The 20799-nt window shown below is 55.8% G+C and overlaps 2 protein-coding genes across 7 annotated transcripts in view; one reads left to right on the forward strand and one right to left on the reverse strand.

The window, feature by feature from the left end:
- The window catches only part of LOC104856498, a 12991-nt gene extending 9240 nt beyond the window's left edge, over window positions 1–3751 (reverse strand). The window contains exon 1 of one of the 5 annotated variants that reach the window (XR_778652.2): window positions 3430–3517. Coding sequence is in view for 1 of the 5 variants with exons in the window: in XM_010615930.2 (XP_010614232.1) it covers window positions 3430–3751 (322 nt within the window). In the remaining 4 variants the exon portion in view is untranslated. Of the gene's footprint in view, window positions 1–3429 lie in introns of all 5 variants that reach the window. The other 4 variants (XR_778653.2, XR_778654.1, XR_778655.1 and 1 more) reach the window with 4 other exon arrangements.
- Window positions 3752–3797: 46 nt separating this feature from the next.
- Window positions 3798–20170, forward strand: Isx (intestine specific homeobox). Of its 2 annotated transcripts, none has more exons than XM_010615932.3 (4): window positions 3798–3952; window positions 14168–14319; window positions 16574–16690; window positions 17277–20170. In XM_010615932.3, exons 1-4 carry the CDS (start codon window positions 3817–3819, stop codon window positions 17514–17516), a joined length of 645 nt encoding a protein of 214 aa, XP_010614234.1. In that variant the 5' UTR covers window positions 3798–3816; the 3' UTR covers window positions 17517–20170. The 2 variants fall into 2 exon arrangements, with proteins under 2 accessions (XP_010614234.1, XP_010614235.1); XM_010615933.3 differs by having other exon boundaries at window positions 14171–14319.
- Window positions 20171–20799: the final 629 nt, after the last annotated feature.

Here is a 20799-nt window from a genome sequence, read left to right on the forward strand (position 1 = left end):
GCAGAGGGCAGGCACTTCTCTGGTCTCATTTAGCAGGGTGGACACAGAGTGGGTGCCAGCTGAACGCCGCTGCGTGGACAGAGTGGACAGCTGAACGCTGCTGCGTGGACAGAGTGGACAGAGTGGACAGCTGAACGCCGCTGCGTGGACAGAGTGGACAGCTGAACGCCGCTGCGTGGACAGAGTGGACAGCTGAACGCCGCTGCGTGGACAGAGTGGACAGCTGAACGCCGCTGCGTGGACAGAGTGGACAGCCGAATGCTGCTGCGTGGACAGAGTGGACAGAGTGGACAGCTGAACGCTGCTGTGTGGAAAGTTTCCCAGGCCCTGGCCTCACACCGATGCCCAGGGCTCTGAGACCTGAGGACACAGCTGAGCTGTGAGCATTTCAGGGACCCTCAGCTCTGCCCAGCCCTGGCCCCTGGACTGCAGACTGAGAGCCACCCACCAGGTGCAGCACGGCTTACCCACTGCACACAGCTGGGGCCGCACGGGCCCCACACACCCCATGTGGGGACACGAGTGGTTTGCCCCCTTTCTCTCCCGGTCAGGGGTGTGACCCCCTCTCAGGACAAGGCCTGTGACAGGCCCTGCTGTGACAGGAACACTGGCTCCCTGGAGGCTGAAGGCACCAACACCACAATACCCCCACTCGGGCAGTGGTCGCCTGCCTCTCGGCCACCTTCCCACTGCACACATCCTGAGGGCGCCTTGTCTACCCACCCAGACAGAGACCGTGCCCACTGTCCACACCTGGAAGAGTGCAGAGTGCAAGGAAGCTTGCCCCACTGGCCCAGGAGTGAGGCCGATGCTGGCCGTGCTGCAATGTCATGCTCTCTGCATGTGACATGGGGCATGCAACACACCAACAGGGTCTGCACAGGCCTCTGGGACATGAAAAAGAGAGGGACAAAGGGGGAGAAAAGGAGAGCCTTTCGCTTCAGCCCTGGAAGGGTTCATGTAAGGTCTGGAGCTACAGCAGCTGCAGCAACACCAGGGGACAAGCCTGCCGATGGCACCAACACTCAGGGTGCAGCCAAACTCCTGATGGCCGGTGTGAGATCGATCTACCGACCACGGCAACAGGCAAAACAAGTACACCCAGAAAGACACCAAGCCACACACTCACTGTGTGGGCAACTAGAAATGCCAGCTCGTGGCAGCAGACAGGAAAGCTGGGTCCCTGAGAGGAGGTCAGAGGACTCCAGTTTCCAGCCTAAAGATCCAATGAACCACACATGACAGCAGTTAGTAACAAGGTGGTGTATTCTTGAAAGGTGCTGAGTACATTTTGAATATTTTCATCCCCAAAAAGTAAGTATAAGAGGCCATGGATATGTTAATTAGCTCAGTTTAGCCACCCCAAGATATATATATATATTTCAAAACACCCCACTGCACGCCATAAATATTTAGAACATATTTTTCAACTTTAAAGTACATAAACTTTCAAGCCTGATAGGGAGGTGCATAGCTGCAATCCCTGCCCTCTGGAGGCTGAGGCAGGAGGACAGCAAGTTCGGGCCCAGCTTGCTCAACTTCGCGACTGACCTGTCTAAATAAAACTCGAGAAACAACAGAGATGTGTGAAGGCCCTGTGCTCAACCCTCAGCCCCGCAGTGGCTCGCCAACCGGCGCCCTGGGGGGCAGCGGAGAGGGAGGTCCTGTCCCGCCCTGCACAAACCCCCTGGGGCCTCACTTCCGGGTGAGCCCAACACAAAAGCTAACTCCCACCTGCTCTCTGGCTCAGCACCCACTCCGTCACCTGGAAGCAGCCCAGCCTTTCTGACTGGAACTCCAGCGATTTCTCCTAAACACCAGAACTGAAGGAGAGCAGCGTAGGCTCCACCGGAAGAAGCGACCGACAGACCCACGGCTGTGAGGGGAGGTGGTCACCAGCCGAGCCTCCGTAGGCTCCTGCTCCACAAGAGACACCCTGCCGAGCCCTGCTCCAAGGGAGCCAGGACCGTGGAACCGGCCGCAGGCGCCCACGAGCTCACTCGCAGCCCCCACGCTCCCTCCTGCCCTGCGGCCCCTGCAGCTCACTCCTCAACACAGTTGAATCCCATCTCTGGGCCACAGGCCGCAGAGGGACCCTGGCCTTGGGGAGGGAGCTGCTGTCCAGCTGCGGGGCCCTGGGGGACAAACCATTAAAGCCTAGAATCTTACAGGGTTTAACCAAAACCTACAATGTGTGTTTAATTTTTTTTTAATCACAGTAAAAGACACATTGCCGTGAACCCCCGGCCACTCTCTGAGTGGATCTGCAGCGCTTCTTTCGTGTCTCTGGGAGGAGTGACCGAAACTGTGAATGCTGCTGCGGAGAGCCAGCCCACGGAAACGCAGCTCGGAGCAGCATGACGCTGTGTCCTCATCTGCCTTATTCACCGAATCTGGCGCTGCAAGATCTCTGGCTCCTCCCCAAAGTCAAAACGGCCATGAAAGGGATACATTTCTAATTGATTGAGGACATCGAGGCAGCCAGGACAGTGCAACTAAGACCCTTACGAAAGAGGACGCCAGAGCAGCTGCAGGAAGCGGCCAGATGATGGGGCAGGTGTGCTCATCACGAGGGGAGCATTCTGGGGCCTTCAAGGTGTCCTGCACTGTGGTGACATTAATGTACGCCTTCCCTTGTTTTGGGGTCTCACTGTCCCATGGGGACACAGGGCTGTGGTGTCCGTGTCACTGCTGCTCCTGACCCTGAACCCACACCCCATCCTGGAGCCATGTGGGGCACAGCGGCCTCAGGGTGTGGAAGCCCCTGAGCCCACAGGGCACACGTGTTCCTGCCACAGAGCTTGGCCCCACCCGGGGGAGGCCTCGCTGAGCACTTCGCGGCCTGCCCACCATGCCAGCCAGGGCAGCCGTCCCACGAGCTCACCCCTGCCTGTGGAAGCTTCAGGTGGGTTTGAGTCCAGCCCAGCCTCCCAGGCCACCGCTCCTGAGTCCTGGCCTCGGTTTCCCCACAGGTCCTTGGAGGGCCTCTGCTGTCTATGAGCTCCGGGAGCATGGGTGAGAGGAATCCGCCTCGCTGCTGTGCCTCCCCAGGCCCTGGAGCTGGACCTCAGCACCTGCCCCACCACTGCCTATGCTGCCGAGGGAGGGAGGCTCCTCCCTTATCAGAGTTTACTGCCCTCTGTGATTACACAGTAATGCGAAGCCGGTCTGCGGCCAGGAGGAAGGAAAGGTCTGGGTGCCCCAGGGAGACGGAGAACACCGGAGCAAGGCACAGGACCCTGGCAGGAAAGGGGCCGGGCCGGGTGCAGAGACCGGAGCCTGAGACAGGGGGGCGACCACCGTCCCGCACGGGACACAGCCAGGCACAGACCCAGGACCCCAGCCAGTGGACACAGCAGGCACAGAGGCCGAGGAAGCAGCAGGACAGGCGCCAGCCACCCCAGAAGACCCCCCCAGCCGCAGACTCACACTTCGGGTGGCCAGGCCCCAGGAAAGGTGGGAGAGGAGGGCAGAGTGGCTCAGCCTCCAGCCCGCGGCCTCCTCTCTGCCCTTTGTCCCTGGGCAGCGCCAGGGGCCTGGCCTTGTCCAGGAAACTGCTCTCCACAGTGCCAAGCCCACTTGGCCGTGGCGCTGCCTTTGATGCCAGGCTGGAGCCTGGGCTGTGAACCTGGGACGTGGCTGCCCGCTGCTCCCAGGGCACTGCCACATGCATGAAGTCCCCGCAGATGCGGCGTCCTGCCCAGACAGGCCAGCAGGGGGCTCCCAGCCCTGCCTCTGCCCTGCCACCCATCACCCTGGGTGCAGAGCCCCAACCCCTGGCTGGTCAGTGAGCCCTTGGCCTGGCTCCCCTGGGGCATGGAGGAGAAGAGCACAGGGTGCCTCGGGGCCCCCGAGAAGCTGGGCCTGTCCTTCTCCATCGAGTCCATCCTCCGGAGGCCCTCAGGGCAGTGTGATGAGACTGGGCCGGAGACCCCCCAGAAGCAGCCCCAGGGTGAGTGGCTCTGACCGCGGCGCCCACCGCCTGGCATCCAGGCCCAGCAGGAAAGAGCAGGGAGGAGGGGGTGGGCACCCGAAGCTGGGGTAGAGGGACGGGCTCATGTCTCGTAACCCGCTGGTCAGGGTCTGGACTTTGAGGCTCTGCACTCAGGCTTGGTCACACAATGCAGGGACCCAGCCTGTTCCCTCCAGCAGCCCCTGCCATCCACTCAGCAGGTGACGTGGCCAGCAGAACCACCCTCCTAGAAGCGGACCAGGGCGGGCACAGAAGCCTGTCAGGAGCCGCAGCCCAGCCAAGCAGTGATTCTGGCTGATTCCCTCCAACCAGTCCAGTCCCCTCTCACAGGACCTGAACAGAAAGAGCAGCATCTCCTTTGGGTGGCGGAGTGGGGGGGACTCCTATGTTTCAGTGATTTGCAGGGCCATGGGCAGCTGCTGTCCAGATCACTGGGGTGGGTGTGGAAATAGGGTTTCCCAGGCTCCACCAGAATCCAACTTAGCTCTCAGGTGGGCCCAGGACTCTGCTTTCTAAGGGACCCTGAGTGGTGGTTCTGACCTGGGGCTTCAGGTCCCACTCTGAGGAGGCCACATCAGAGAGACTGTGGCCTGGCCCAGCCATGGAGCCCGTAGGCCCATCAGCAGGCTACAGCAGTCCCTGTAAGACTACTGCGTTCCTTCCCATCTTGGGAGCCTTTCCCCAACCCTAGAAAGAGCTGTCTGTGCCTCTCCCACTGCGCGGCTCAGGAGAAGGGGAAGAAGGCAGACAAGGGAGAGACCTCTGCAGGGGTGGGGACCCCATGCTCCCACCTGCTCTTGAGTAACTTCAGGCATGCACCTGGGCCAGGTGGTGAGGTGATGTGATTAACACCACCAGTGTGACTGGCCGCTGCAGCAGACTCAGGTCAGCCACTGAAGTCCCCAGCCAGGGCCCTTTGGGGTGCACTGATCCGTGCCCATCGTGTGTGGGAGCCACAGCCCCAGTGGAATCATGGCATTTAAGGAATACCCTGTAACAGCTGCCAGCTAAGGGCTGGGGGGCAACTCTCAGCTGAAAAACATCTGCAGACAGGTTGTGAAGGACAAGGTGGCTCGCGTTCCAATAAAACTTTATTTAAAGCAGCAGCAGGTTGAAGTGGCCCTGACTCACACCACCTGCAGTCCGGCTCATCTCCCTAGCTCCACCCTTCCCACCCTCACTGTCCCCATGGACACATGGCGCTGCCCTGGCTCCTGTCCTCTTCTCTCCACTGGGCCCTCCTGCCCCTGCTCCCTTCCCCCTCCCTTCTGTGCCCTGTCTGGCTATCACAGTCATGCAGTGAGTCTCCTCCCACACCCCAGGGCTGGGTGCGTGAAGAGCAGGGTGGGTCGGGCTCCCGCAGGCTCTGGCCTTGGCTCTGATCTCTGCGCCCTTTTCTGTCCGCCTTCCCGTCGTCTGTGTGCAGTAAGGTTCCCCCTTGCTCTTGTGCAGGATGCCAGGCCTGGGCTGAGCGCTCGCCCACAATCCCGAGGTACCTGGCCCTAATATCTCCAGCACCCCTACTTCTTGAAGACGTCACCTCTGCTCTCACCAGGGATCCACCTGGGGCCGCCTGGGCCTGTCTGGGGGACACCCTCCCTCCGCTCACCTGCCCTCGCTGCTTGACCCACTGCATGTCTTCCCTGCCCTGCCCTTCTTTCCTCCTCTCTCCTCCCTTCATCTCAGCTCCTCCTCCTCCTGCCCTGGGCTCTCACCGAGGCTTGGTGTCCCTGTCCCAAGAGGACGACCCTGGCTGTCATACACAGAGACCAGGGCTTGTCAGAGCAGCTGGAGCAGGGCCAAGGGAAAGGCTCTGCTCTAAGACTTCTTCCTGGGCGAATGTGGATTGGCCTCCATCCTCGCCTGGCCCAAGGGCCCCCCTTCCTCCAGGGTGCCAGAGTCCAGACCTGGCCCAGCTGTCAGCCCGTGGATAGCACAAAAGGAGAGTTTGGGCCCTGCTTGCCAAAGAGCTGTAGATCATCGTGGGTTCCTCCAAAACCAGACCTGAGAAGAGATCTGAGCACAAGTCTTTGATGCAGGAGCACATTGCACCCTGGAGGGAAATAGTGAGGGAGCACAGGCAGGGAGCTGGGGTGGAGAGCACGTTTTCAAGCAGGTGAGCCCTTGAGGAGTAAGCAAGCTTCCTCCTCAGAAGCACAGGGTGCTCTGGCCCAAGGGAAGTCAGTCCAGAGAGCAGAGAGGCCAGGAGGGCGTGAGTCAGGCATCGACTGCATCACCACAGCCAAGGACCCAGCCTGCAGAGTCGGGAGGGAGCTCATGTGGCTGTTGTTTAAATTTCCTCATTGAGCAAGCAACCAACAGCTACTGAGTATCTTCTGAGTGGCAGGCATACCTGCTATACAACAAATCACCCCAAACTCCAAGACTTCGAATAACAAGCTAGATTCATTCTCTCAGTTTCTGTGGATCAGAAATTGGGAAGTACTGACGGGGTGGCTCTGCCCCGGGTCCTTCATGAGATTGGGCTGGTACATGTGGCAGATCTGTGGTACCAGCCCTTGGTGGAGGTCTCCACATGGCAGATGGCTTCAGAGCGAGTGATCCAAGTAGGAGTGGGCCCGGAGGAGCCACAGCCCTTTTGTGACCTGGCCCCAGAAGTTACAGCCCATCACTTTGCTGAATTCTAAGTATTAGAAATAAGTCATTGCGTAGCACCCCTTGAAGAAAATAGAACCTGAAGGGAGGGATGTTAGAGAATCCACAAATCCATCTCAGTCTCCATAGATAGTGAGCCGGGAACCAGGGATGGTGTGGAGAAGGAGACACAATCACACAGGAAGGTGCCGCTGGCTGTCACTGATGTGGTGCTCTGAGGGTCCAGGGAGGTGAGAGGGCTTTCTGGAGGAGGAGCAGCTGGTCACAATCTCCAGGCTGAGTGAAGGGCAGAGGGTGTTCCACAGACCTGGGGCCAGGGGAGACGTTCAAGCCAGAATGCTGGAAAGGGAAAACCCACAGTGGGCCTCACTGGCTAGGGATTTGTTTCTGTTTCATATTTTACAGGAGGGTGAACAATGATCAGTATTGTTGAGAGCTCTTTGATTCCAGTGACAATGACTGCCTCAGGTTACCTGAGCTGGGAGGGAAACATGCTGGCTCTGTAGCTGTGACGGAAGCCCCACTGAGCCCCACACCTGGGCTCCCCGCTGCTTCCTGCCACCTGTTCCCTTCCAACAGCCCTGAGTTCCGGGTCGCCTCAGTGCCAGTCCTCAAGCTCTCTGAAGTCGAATCCCAACGCCCAAAGGTGGAGCCCAGCCAAACTCGAATGAGCCAGGAGGCCCGGGGTGTTGTGGCAGAACTGCACGTGTGGACACGGCTGTGGCCTCCTTGCTGGTTCCCTCCCACCACTCTGCTCTGTGCTGGGAAGACAGTTCTGTGTCACAAGGCTCTTCTGGCTTCCATGGTCATCTTCAGTCCCGTACATGGGCTGAGGTTCTTTTCTTATTGATGCTGTGCTCCTAGGGAAGTTTCCTTCCCAGACAGTGATTAAGCATCTGTCAGCCAGCAACGGTTCCTGGCCCTGTTTGCAAGGCCCTGTGACTCTGGATAGCCCTACTCTCGAGACTCCTCATCCTTGTCACTGGAACCTTTAGCAGAGAGAACCAGGAAACTCACCCAAATTCTCCACAGTAGAGGTGACTGAATATGGATTCCCCCACTGGACAGAGTCCAGTTCTGAGACACTTCCTGGGTCACACCCTGAAGCATCCCCTCACTACACGTCTCTGTATGCCTCAGCTAGGGGGGCTGGGAGCAGGCTTGGGGCACATGCATGCACATGCACATACCAAATACACACACACACACACACACACACACACACACAACTTCTCTGTGAGAAAGAGAACTGAGGAAATACGACTGCACTGCCAGGGGCAGGAGCGGAACCCACTGATGTGTGCATTGTCTCCTGTCTGAGGCCTTAGACCTGCACCTGGTGTCAGGAAGTCACCAGTTGTGACAGCAGTCACAGGCTAGGACCTGACGAGGCAATTTAGACACGGGGGAGGAAACATGAGCTCTGTGCGAAGCCACCAGGAGGGCTGCAGAAGGGTGTGGGCACTGGAAGGGGCTGCAGGCCGGGGACGATGAGGCAGCCGCAGGAAGGACAGGAGGGGACAGTCCGGCAGAAACAGCCGCCACAGCACCGGGCTCTAAGGCCGCCTAGAAGAGACACAGGAGAGAGGGAGGCATGGCAGACTGAAGGTCAAGGGTGCCAGGCCTGGAACTTTGGCCTTTGTGCTTGTGCAACAGTGGGCCCAGAGCCCACGGCCGGCAAGGCCCAGGCCTCCCCCAAGCCACAAATCAGCACCACCCTGGGCCCTGCAGGCCAGAGTAAAGGATTCTGCTGCTGTTTGTTTGTCGTGGGTTCCATAGGATTTTCTTTAATCAAAGGGGATGGTGCTTTGTTTTAAAAGGAAGAAAGAAAAGGAAAAAGACACAAGCGAAAGAGCAGAAAGTGTGGGCACCAGCGTATGCGCGAGTGTTGAAGTCCTGCTCCTCACTGTGCACGATGCACGACGCTGCCAAGAGACAGCACCCCCAACCCGGCCTGGGCTCCAGGGTCTTTGCCCAGCTATTTCTCTCTTATTCGCTCTTTCCACACTGCTGGTTTTTCTGCAGTTTATTTACACAAAAATCCATATTTATTACAGAAAAATAGAAAGTACCACTAAGGACAGGGGAAGGGAAAGTGTAACTAACGCTACCATGTTACCATCCAGTAATCAGCACTGAATAGCATGCTGGAAAGACAAAGTGGGCTTTGTGCAGTTTTGTTTTACAGATACAGAGGCTGGTTTACTGCAAGCTGGGATTTAGCACTCTGACTTTCCCTTCCAGAAAAAATAAAACCTACGGTGTTTCCGCTGGGAATTTCACAACAGGCCTTGGGAAGGAGGGAACATGTGACTGTTCTGATGGGAGGACAAGGACTGGAGAGAGGTGCAGAGCGAGAGGCGTGCCCTCCTTGGGGATCAGAAGCCAGCGGGGGGAGGGGCATATGGTGCCTGAAGAGGAGACGGAAGCGCCTCAGAGGCCACGCTGGGAGCCACCTCCTGCCCTGCGCGCAGGGGGAGCCCCGGAAACATGGAACCCCAGAGAGGGGCCACACCAGCCCAGCCTATTTAGTGCGGAGTCACAAGGCAAGCCCTGGGCCCCACCACCCAGCGAGGCTGGTTAGCAGACTGCAGAGAAGGCGCCGTGGCAAGGGAGCCGGCACGGGGAGCCTCCGCGTGTAATTAGGCGGCCTAATCACCTGTGTAAATTGTGTCGTTCTTATGATCGATGCGCTAACCGGCGCGGGCTTAATTAGGTTCTGCCATCTTGTCCTTTGTGGCCTACTGGAGTGTGACTCGCGGTGGCACCCGCCACTTCCGTGCCCTCTCCTGGTGCCTGGAGCCTCTGGCTGGCTGCCGTGGGGCCTGGGCTGTGACACCTTCCGGCTTCCCTGCGCTCGGGAGGGAACCCAAGGGTTTGCTGTCAGTTCCTGCTCTGCGCAGGACCACCAGCCTACTTGGGAAGACTAGGCCGATCCCACCCCGTCCTCTCAGCTTCCCAAGACGCCTGTGCAGGGTCTGGGCAGCCCCATCTGGGAGCTCCGTTCTGCCCCACATCCAGTGAGGCCCTCCAGCCCCGCAGGTCTCCTCTCTGCTCCCCTGCTGACATGCTGCTCGCCTCTCTCGTGACTGCTTCTCTGAGACGTTACATCATCTTCCTGCCCCTGTCGGCCCCTTCCTCAGGTGGCAAGGGATCTGAAGGTCTCACCTGCATCCCCTGGGATGCTGCTTGTCTCCTGCCCCTGATGGCCATGGCCAGGGTGACTCCTGAATGCCATCAGCACCAACAGAGTTGAGTGGGACAGGACACCTTCCTCCCATCCTCCCCACACTCCCATGTCCCCCAAGGCCACCAAAGTCAGCCATGTGCCCATCAGAGGCCCTCCTTTAGGGAGACTTGGGCTCTGCAGGACGCTGATATGGAGGGAAATTAAAGAGAGAGCAGAACATTACTTTCCAGGTGTCAGAGAAACCCCTGTGGTGGCACTGCTCCACGGAGCATGGTGACAACAGTGTAGAGAGGCTGTGCCGCCACATGTGTCCTCGGGGTATGGCTCTGTCACTGAGGACACAGTGGGGAGTGTGGCTCAGTGTGCTAAAGTCCACACTACATCCTGCCTCACCTAACCTCGCCTCCTGACTCCAGGTCCATGCCTGTCTTGCCCACTGCACGTGGCCTTCCTGGGGGCCTCAGGTCATACATCAGGGCCTGCTCCACTGCCATAGTCGTGCTCTGGGTCCCTCTTCCTGCCGTTACTTCATATTTCTCTGGAGCAAGTTGTTCAGGGAGACTGGATGAGGACAGCAGTATGCCCAGGAGCACAGTGGATCTAGGAGGAGGCACTTGATCTCAAGTTCCACAGGCCCGTCCATAGAGGCCCGCCTCTCCACCTCTCCACCAGGTGAATCAGAGGCACCTCTCATCACCGCCACCACCACCATCACCACCACCACCACCACCACCACCACCACCACCACCATCACCACCACCACCATCACCACCACCACCACCACCATCTCCATCACTGCTATCGCCATCATGATCATCACCATCAACATCACCAGCATCGCTGTCTCTCAAAGACTAACCCTGATCCTGGGGCCACAATGCTGGAGCCACTTTCCTAGCTGATTGTGATGGTCCAGATCTCCCTTTCCAAGATGCTGGCAGTCAGGAGCTGCTGTCAGGCAGGGTCCAGATCCTCACCCACCTCCAAATGTTACTGTTCCCGTCCCGCTGGGGTGGGGACAGCCACAGATATCCTAATAACTGCTCCCCACTCGCACAATGGCAAGGTTCAAAATAATCATTTCATCAAGGAGTCCATACTGAGTCCGCGTTCGGTGAGCTAAGTCGCCTCCTGGGGAAGTGTTAGTGCCACGCCTGCCTTCTCTGTCCAGTCCTCTCTTCTCCATGGAGTCTGGTTCTCCATACTCTGGCTCTGAATCCTGCATGCCCCTCAGGTGTCCGTCCTCAGGTCTGTGTTCCCAGGAGACTCAGTTACACGTGGCCATCCATTCTGCTGTTGTCCCCCTGAGAACAGTTCTGGTTTGGGCCACTTCCTATAGAACAGCACTCTGTTGTGTGCCCACCTAAGACACTGACGAATGAATGAACGAATGTGTCCCGCATGGCTTGTACGGTGCCTTTCAGTGCCTGGGTGCAGAGAAATTGCTCACAGACGTGGCGGAGGTGACACAGTCCTCTCTCAGACTGGCTTCAGCCTTAGTCCCTAAATACTACCAGCTCTAAACATAGATCAAACACTGCTTTTTTAAAAATAAAATTTTAAAAGCAACGTGAACTTGAGGAGGTAAAGGGTGGCGAGAAGAGACAGAGGTTAGAGCCCCACCAACAGAGGTTGGCAAGCTACTTGTGCAATGGGGAACAGAGCCTGAGACACCACTGTCCACCACCCCAAAACACTACTAAGAGTCAGCAAACTGAGCATAGTACTCTGAGGGGACCAGAGTCAGGGTGTGGGGGACGAGGAGGAGGAGCCGGGCAGGCCCCAAACCCCAGGGTTGCTAGAGCTTTTAGTTTTTAGTTCCTCAGCGTGTGATGTGAGGTTGAAGAAAAACTTAAGGCAGAGTTAAAGAGAAAGTGTGAACTGAGGACAACCAATGCTCCCCTGGCAAAAGGCACTGGTCCGTGTCTTTTATCGAATTTTATTATTTATTAATTAGGGTGGAAGGTGAAGTATGTGTATAGATATGTAATATGTGAAATTTTTATGGAAACTGATGTAGGAAAGGCTTTAAAGAGAAGAGTTAAAGTATTTTTAAATTAGAAGATAGATAAAATATACAGTTGTAATTGCAGTATTGTCTTTTGAGTTATGAAGGTTTAGTTGTAGGAATGGCATTTGGATGTGATTTATTTTGACTTTAGCCATGGATGTTATCTTGCGTTAGCTCCACAGTTTTATAGACTGTTAGCAGGGAGGTCGTGTTAATCTGTGTGCTGTCGCAGTGTTTATGAGATATTTTTGTTAGTTGTGTACTTTTAGTTAGACTTGTTTTTTAAAGTCAATTGAGGGATTTAACTCTTTGCAGCCTGCACTATGTGTGACGTGTTTGAAGCATAATCAATATTGTGGGCTCTCTCATCTCTCTTTTTTTTCTTTGTTTGTTTTCAGACATTGTGTTAGCTGTATTAAAGATAACTGGGGCTGGAGTGTTTTTGGATATTGTTGATTTTTTATTTTTTATAGCAGGTTGAGTTTGTGATTTAAGGTTAGTGTTTGTTGGACTTTTTTGGTTATTATCCGTAGTTTTTGTTTAATTATTTATAAAATGAGCAGTATGTACAGAATGGGAGGGATATAGACCGAAACTCTGTTTTGGAAATTAACAATATTTTTTAGATTGATTTCTTTTATCATTTGAGTTGGATGATCGTTTTGGTTTGGCAGTTGTGGAGCTGGTTGACACCTTGGTTTTGGTGGTGGGAGTGGGCAGCGCCTCTGGGCAGCTCTTTGTTGGTGTACGTTTGAGGGCCTTGGGTTGTGAAGGGAGTTGTTTAGATTTAGCTTTTGTATGGCTTTTAGTGGGGGTGTTATGTTGTACTGTTGTTTGGGGATTTATTTTGATTTTTGTTTTGTTTTGGGATGGCAGGAATAGCGGTTTTTTATCATTTGTTAAGGCAAAACAAAAACCAGGTTCTGATGTTATTAAGGTGGAAGGAACGTGTGGAGCACTGGTCTGTATTTTTAGCGTATCTGTGGCCCAGCCTTAGTGGTGGACACAGTTTGTTTCAGTAAAGCATGGCCAGTGGCAAGGTAGAGCCAGCAGGGTCTAAAAATTTTAAAACAAAATTTGTTAAATTTCTTTTTGTTTGGGGGGTATTTGAATGTGTTTATTTGTTTGTTTAAGTAACTGACTTTTCTAAACTTTGGTGCACTTTTTTATTATTGTTTGTTTTGGGGGTTATAAGGTATATTTGTAATATGTTTTACATGTTAGGTATGAAAATTTGTTGAGTAACTTTACTAACATATGAAGGTCCATTATTTGTTTTCATGTTTTTTGGGAACCCCATGGCTGTAAATTCAGACAAACAGTGTTGTTGAACATAATGACATTTTTTTTTAGCATGGCAAGTAGCATGAATCATATGAGAACAGAGATCAATAGAAACATGAACAAATTGTGTTCTTTTAAATGAGGGTACGTGAATTATGTCCACTTGTCAAATCACACTGTCTCTCAGCCCCTTTTAGAGGCACAGGTTGTGGGAGTTTGTTACATGAAGGGCAGGCTGTGACTATTTGGAATTGCAAGCGAGAGAGCAGAGGCCCCAGACCCGGGGTTATCAGAGAAGAGCCAGCGTGTGACACTGGCACAGTGTGCCAGAGAGGGCGAGTGTGCCAGTGTGAGCAGGCTGGGTGTGCAGGCTTCAGGTGACGAGACAGCCTGGCCCGTGGTGTGACCCACAGGAGGCCCCCATGATGGGGCCGGAAGCTGTCTTGGGTCTGAATCTCTGCGCAAGTCCAGAAGGCCGTGCCACAGGCATCAGGTTTGAAGCTTGGAGCCTCAACCAGCCACTGGCCTCTCCCTTCCCCCTGCCCCAGGATGTGCTCTCAGCCTACTCGTTCCTTCCAGCCTGGCCTGGAGTCTGCCCCCACCTTGCAGGGGCAGGGCATGGTGCCCAGGATGGTGGCATGCAAGGCCTGCAATGCAGGCTGAGACCAGCTTCCACACTGGGCACCACGACCCCGGGCCTCGGGTCACCAAGCCCTGCCTGGGAGGTCCTTGACCTCTGCCGTGGGAGCACAGAACTAAATGGCAAACTGAAAACCCACCATGACCAGTCGAGAGCCTGGGTTGAGAGGGAAAGCTTCCCACTTCGTTTGGAACAAGGGGCCCCAGTATCCACTTGGAATTGAGGCCGACAAGTGCTGCCGTTCCTGAGTGAAAGTGAGAATGAACAGGGACGGGCCATGCCGGATGGGGACAGGAGGTGCTGGGTAAGTCCCATCTGCATCAGAGCCTTCACTCTGCAGACCAGGGCTGTCACACTTCTCAGTAAGGAGCGGGCGGCGATTGTTTTCAGTCCTAGCTACATGGGTGAGAGCATGGCCCCAGCCCAACCTGACCTCTGGGCCTCTCCCCTCAGCAGAGAGGAAGGCCCGACGCAGGGCCCGCACCACTTTCACCCCAGAGCAGCTGCAGGAGCTGGAGAAGATCTTCCGTTTCACCCACTACCCCGATGTCCACATCCGCAGCCAGCTGGCCGCCAGGATCAACCTTCCGGAGGCCCGGGTACAGGTATGGCTGCCCTTCCCCACCAGGGCCCCAGGAAGTCCTCACTGGGTCTGTCTCCAGGCATGGCCACCCTGGCTGAGGCTAATCTCCCCAGTACAGAGGTCACCTCACTCTCAGCCGTGTCCCTCCTCAGGTAGACACAGAGGAGGCGAGCACCAGGTATCTGAGACTGCCTAGCTCTGTGTCTGAGCCCTGCTCCCTGTGGCTTGCAGCCCCATTCCCATATAAGCTGTGATTGAAAGAGAAGATGTGCGATTACATAAAAAGAATAAACAGTTTAAAATAATAAATAAGTAAAATGTGTTTTACAGTAAAAGACACCTTACCAGTAATCCCTCTCAAAACCCTTCCCTTCACTTCAAACACACCCAGGCCACTGCTCATGCTACTGTCTGCAGCAACTCTGGAGTTCTGTTTCCTCGGTGTCTTTAGTTGCACTGTCATGGCTGCCTCAATGACCTGAACTGATTCAAGACATTCACCCTTCGTGGTCATTTTGACTTTGGGGAAGAGCCGGAAGTCTGGCAATGCCAGGTCTGATGACTAAAGTGTATGAGGACACAGCGTCATGTTTTCACCAGCTGCCTTTCCGTTGGCAGCACTTGGTAGCAGCATTTTTTCATTGCATTTTTTGTCACACCTCCTAATGACACTGGGATGATAGACACTTACCCAAAGGATTATGGGAAGAGTGAGTTTGAAGTGACGGGGAGTTTTTTGAGGGGGATCAATGGCAAGGTCTTTTACTGCAACAATCTATTATTAATCCAAACAGCCACTGTATGTTTTGTTGTGTTTTGTTGGTTTGTTTGTTTGTTTGTTTGTTGTTAGTACCGGGGATCAAACTCAGGTCCTTGCGCTTGCGAGGCAGGCCACCGAACCGCTGAGCTAAATCCCCGGCCCCTGTTGTGTTTTGTTTTTTTGAGCCAGGGTCTTACTATGTAGTTGAGACTGACCTGGAACTCACTATGCAGCCCAGGCTGGTCTTGAAGTCATAGCAATCCTCCTGCCTCAGCTTCCCAAGTGCTGGGATTACAGGCATGCACCACCACCCGGCTGGCCACTGTTTTTTTTTTTATTTTGGGGTGTTTTGTTTTGTTTTGTTTTGGTACATGGATCAAACTCGGTTCCTTGAGTTTGCAAGGCAGGTGCCAGAACCACTGAGCTAAATCCCCAGCCCTGGTCACTGTACTTTTTGATCGCCTCTTGTGGGTCCTGGCAGTCCACACCAGGCTCACTTGTTCCATCCAGGCCTGGTGGCACTGATGGGAGGCTCAGAGGGCATGGGCCATGGTCAGAGCCACCGTCCGACCCTACCAAGGCAACAGAAAACAAAGGAGCACAGTGGTGGTCCCAAGATGCCTTGTTTATGAACATTGAGACTTGGATCTTGTGTGGATGTGTTGTAAGACAGCACTCTAATTTTGATTTTATGCCCAACCATGAAAACCATGCTTAGCTCACGGGCCCTCAAAACCACATGGAAGCCAGGTGTAGCCTGCAGGTGCATTCAGCCAACCCCAATCTGGACGTGCATGTGCCCCCAGGGCAGTGCTGGTCCAAAGCCAAATCTGACTTCCACCAGCGGCCCGATCACCTGTCTTCCTCATCCCAGGTGTCCACGCTGCATCCCTAGTCCAGATCCGGAAGCCCAGGTCACCGCCCCGTGCACCCTACCCTCTCCCCTCATCCTCAATTTTGATTTCAAACAAATAGGGCTGGCGTGCAAATCCTACCAGACCCGGCTGCTGTCCTGTTGGCAGTTTCTCTAACACAGTCTTCCACATCACTCTCCATCCTTTTTAAACAAATTGCAAACCCTAAACTTAGACCCCAGCCATCACCTCTCTTCTCCCCTTCCTTTCCCCACTGGCAAGGACACCTGGGCTTGGCCTCTCCCCTCTCTCCCCTGTGCACTTGGGTGCCAGTTTGGACTCAGCACTGGTGTCTGCCATAAGCCAGGATCAAACACCTGCCCCAAAAATCTTCCGGCCCAAACAGCCGTGTGTCGGGGGTCACAGGGCACCTGGGAGCTGCCCGTGTCCAGCCATGAAAGCTGCCAGCCGGTGGCTGCTGGGAGAAAACAGCCACAGATGGGTTTGATTTGGTCTGCACCAGATTTGATTCCTGGAAGGCTGGGCCCTGTCCCTGTGGCACCCTCAGCTCCTGCACTGAGCCCTGCTGGTGCCAGGATGAGCTTGGAGGAGCACAGGATGAGACCGCACTCTCATGCATCCCCACCCTCTCCTGACCGCAGATCTGGTTCCAGAACCAGCGTGCCAAGTGGCGGAAGCAAGAGAAGATGGGTGGCCTGGGCACCCCGCAGCAGCCGGGCAAGGCTGTCTCTGCCCTGCCTCCAAACCTGGACATAGCTGTGAGTGGCCCAACCCCACAGTGGACAGGGGATGTCATCTCGGGACGGCCCGGCCCGGCCTCGCCCAGCCCAGAGGTGGGGCCCCAGGCTGAGTCCAGTGCCAGGTCAAGGGGACCCTTCTAGAAGCACTGGGAAAACACTGGCTCTGTCCCCATCCTCGTCCCCTGGTGATGGCACAGGGTACAAGTCCCAGTACCACCACGCATGCCCCACAGTGTGGCCTGAAGAATCCCCTTGTCCCTAGGGGCCACAACAGTTTGGACAAGGGCAGGGTGACTGAGACACGGGGAATTCGTGGGGGCCCAAGAAGTGCTCCCTAACCCTCAAGGGCCTGTGGGTGCTGCACCTACAGTGCTGCCGTGAGCAGAGCAGACAGAGCTGCTTGCCAAGACCAGAGCCCTGCTGTGCCCTACAAGACTCAAGAATTCCCAGCCCAGGCCCTGAGCTTCCCACAGTGGCCACCATCTGCACAGGGCCTCGGTGTTAAACCCAGAGTCCAGGGCAAGCAGGACCAGTCGGTCCCCTGCCCAGGCACGGGACAGATGCAGCCCAGGCAGAGCTGGAACTCGCTCGTCTCTCCCCACAGGGTCCCGTGCTGATGGCCACTACGCTGCGAGGGCCTGCCACTCCCTCAGGATGCTCCTTGCCTGCCCATGGCCACCCAGCCCCTGCCTGGCTCCCTGCCAGGGTCTCTCTCCTGCTGCAGCACCCTTGGGAGGTGCAGCCTCTGCCGGGCCCACCTGTTGTGCAGCCCTGCACATCTGCCCTCTGCGTCCTGCCTCTTCCACCCCCCAGCGGGGACAGTGTCTGCGCCACTTCCACCTAGGCAGTGATGGCGGAGTGACCACAGCATCTGGACCTCGGCAAAGTCAGACTCACAGACCAGTTGCTGAGCCAATGTCCACAGTGGTGGCCACAGAGGACAGTGGGCTCCAGTGAGTGCCGGACGCCCAAGGCTGCACATCCTCTGACTGTGGGACCCCTGCTAGCCCCTGGCCCCCTCTGGCTTCACCTGAACACTAAGCAGCTGCACAAGGTGACCTTGGGGACCCTTTTCTCCACAAGCCACGCAGAGCCCTGACGGGTCCAGGAAGGCGGGGGTCCATGCTGTCCCTTAGTGCTATCTGTGACACATTTGGCCAGAGCGTGATGCTGACTGTGCCCTGGGTGTAAGTCTGACTCTGCCTTCAAGGATTCAGTGTGGACATCACAGAGCCGGACAGATAGCCCTCCAGAGTCTGGTTGTCCCACTGGACAGGAAGGCCCAGTGGCAGGGAAGCCTTTCCAGAGTCACCACCTTCCACAGGGCAGGGGCAGCTTGAAGCTACCTCCCTCAGTCCTGGGAAGTCTGAGATTTCAATCGGTTCTTTGTGTCCCTGCAGGAGATCCTGGGGGAACCTCCACCCGGAGCCTCAGTTTCCCTTTCTGTAAAGTGGACCAGTGACTCCCCGGCCTGCACTGCTGTGCCCTGTGGAGCAATACCCTTATTCCCAAGTCCGCAGGGTCCTGCCTGCTGCGGGGATGGGGCCTCTCCCTGAGGCTGGGCAGTCAGCAGTCAGGGAACTCTAGGGACGTCCCCTGAGCCCAGAGCTCCTGCAGCTCCCTGAGCTGGTCCTTAGACTTCGCCCCCTCCAACATTCCAAGCACCCTTGCCTCTGAGCCTTCTAGGCCTCAGTTTCCACACCTGTGACAGGGAGGTGGCAGCACCAGCTCTGCCTTCAGTCAGCCAGGGCCAGGGCTGCAGCTCAAGGTATGGACCGGGCGTCCTGGCCTCACCGTGGGGTCTTCATCCTGTGGGGCTGCTGCTTCCTCCCTTAGGATTTTTCCCCAAGAATTATTTTATTCCCTCCAAATGCATGGAACAAAGAAATCGCCTTAGACTCTTACCAGCTGTGTGACCTCTGGGCAAGCGAGCCACCACTCTGTGTGCTCCTTCGCCCAGCTCTCGCCACCCAGTCACTGTGACAGCAAAATGAGCTGATGCCCAGCGGACGCATGGCACTGGGCGTACGCATGGCACTCGGCGTTAGTCATGAGAGAAGTCCCTTCCCCGAGGCCCCCTGCTCCATCCCGGGAGTGATTCACCCAGTTTCTGAGAGGCCAAGGAACACCCAGAAGATCGTGCAGAATTCTGCCTGGCCATGTGTTCACGTTCCCAGAGAAAGGGCTTCACTGCTTTCGTGAGTTTTTCTAAGAGCTCTGAGACTTAAAATTAGTGAGCGCCAGGTCGAGCCAGGCTCAGACGCGCTGTGAGCCCACAGACAGAAGTTCAAGCAGAACTGCTTTGCAGAGGTAAAAGCATGTAAATGTTGCTTCTGTTTCAATGTGCCCCAAAAGTGGGTGTTAGAGATGTGTTGCCATGGAAACGGTGTCCGAGCTGGACCTCGTGGGTTGTAGCCGTGGCACTCTGCCTGTGGCAGGACGTCTCGCTGTGGGAGTGGCTTCCCCACAGGGTGACAAGGGGGCCCTTTCCTCCATCTCTCCCCGGGCTCGCTCTCCCCTGAGCCCGCTTTGCCTTTCCACATGGGGCGACTCTGCAAGGCCCTCCAGACGCCAGCCCTCGACCTCAGTTCCCAGCCTCCAGAATCTCGAGGCCATAAATTTCTGCTTGTTACAGAACACCACTTTATGCCATTCTGACACAGTGGCATAAACTGGACTGGGAAATACAAAGTGAGCAGGGGCTGGGGCTGTACTGAGCTCAGTAACCGCCGAGGGAACCTCTAAGGTGTGGTAACCAGGCCAGAGGCCAGATGCCCGTGTACACAACCTGGAACACCGAGAGGAATCCCAGGCATACCTAGGGATGGGAATAGTCGATTTAATCCCCAACATGATTGGTTTGCATTACTACTGACCAGAGTCATTTGCCTTACGAAGTTTTTATTATCGTACACTAAAAGTAGCTGAAAAGAGGCAGGCATCTGGGAGAGTGTGAGAGGTAGAACCTTCTGTTACATCACCGGAGATAGGACCCAGGCCCTCACCCCAGCCTTCTCCCTAAGCTTTGCAGGCTGAGCTCTGCCTCGGTCTGCTGCTCGGCCTGCTGAGTAAACGGGCTCACAGGCGCACACCTGTTCCCGTTAAATTTTATCTCCCATTTCAACATCTTTCAGATTTTTCCCACCATAAAGTTACTTTTATCTCCTTGACTCCACTTTCCTCATCCATTAAATGGAGATGAGGCTAAGAGGCCACCCCCGGAGACTTGCTCAGCGACACAAGTGAAGGTTCCCACCTGTCAACCCACGGTATGAAGGGAAGACTCTGTTATTTATTGCTTTTCCAGCTCCTCTAGAACACGTCTGCAAAGTGCTTAGCGGTAGAGTAACATTTTCTTAATATCCACTGACCTTTCAGGGTTCTATTTTTTAAAAAGCAAACCAAGCAATAGAAAGTGGACAAAAGGCCAAGACAAGAGTTTCAAAAGAAAGTCCAGGAGAATATTCTCAACCTCGGGCATAATTAAAAATGTAAATAAGAAGCAAGGATAGGCTCTGATGCTCCATCCCTTCACCCAGGCTCCTACATCCGCCTGAAAGGTGGATGTTTCCAGGCGATTCTCTGACCAGCGATTCTGGCTGCCCCTGCCGCTGCTGAGCTCGTGGTGCAGCTATGGCCCACACAACTCCCAAGGCGGCCCCACGAGAGCTGACTTGGGAGCTGCTGCAGGCGGCTCCTTGCTGAGTGCACACCGTGCTGTGTCCCACAAGCCTCCTGGGGTGCAGGTCTCAGGATGCCTCACTTGCACCAGGTCGCATGGGCTTGCATCAGAACGCACAGGGGAGGCGTGGTAGGGAGACGTGGAGGCCACTGAGGAGGAGCCTCCTGTCTGGGCTTAGCCGGCTTGCAGAGCGCTGGTGGCCTCTCAGAGCTCAGCACCCAACACACCCTGCCTGGGAGTGAGGCTGCCACCATGCCCAAAGACAGGGAACCCCTTCCACGTGATGAGGCCCCGCAGCAGTACACTCTGCTGCCCAACAGCTTGCCCGCAGCAGCTCCCTTCCTCGCTGTCCCGGCCAGGCTGCCAGGCTGGGCGCTGCTGGGCTCCTCCTGGATCTGTAGAAAGTTGGCGGCCTCTCAGTGACCCAGGGTGGCCTCGCTTGCTG

Source organism: Fukomys damarensis, unplaced genomic scaffold, assembly GCF_012274545.1.
Source record: "Fukomys damarensis isolate Sample0158 unplaced genomic scaffold, DMR_v1.0_HiC HiC_scaffold_15, whole genome shotgun sequence".
Taxonomy (NCBI): Eukaryota; Metazoa; Chordata; class Mammalia; order Rodentia; family Bathyergidae; genus Fukomys; species Fukomys damarensis.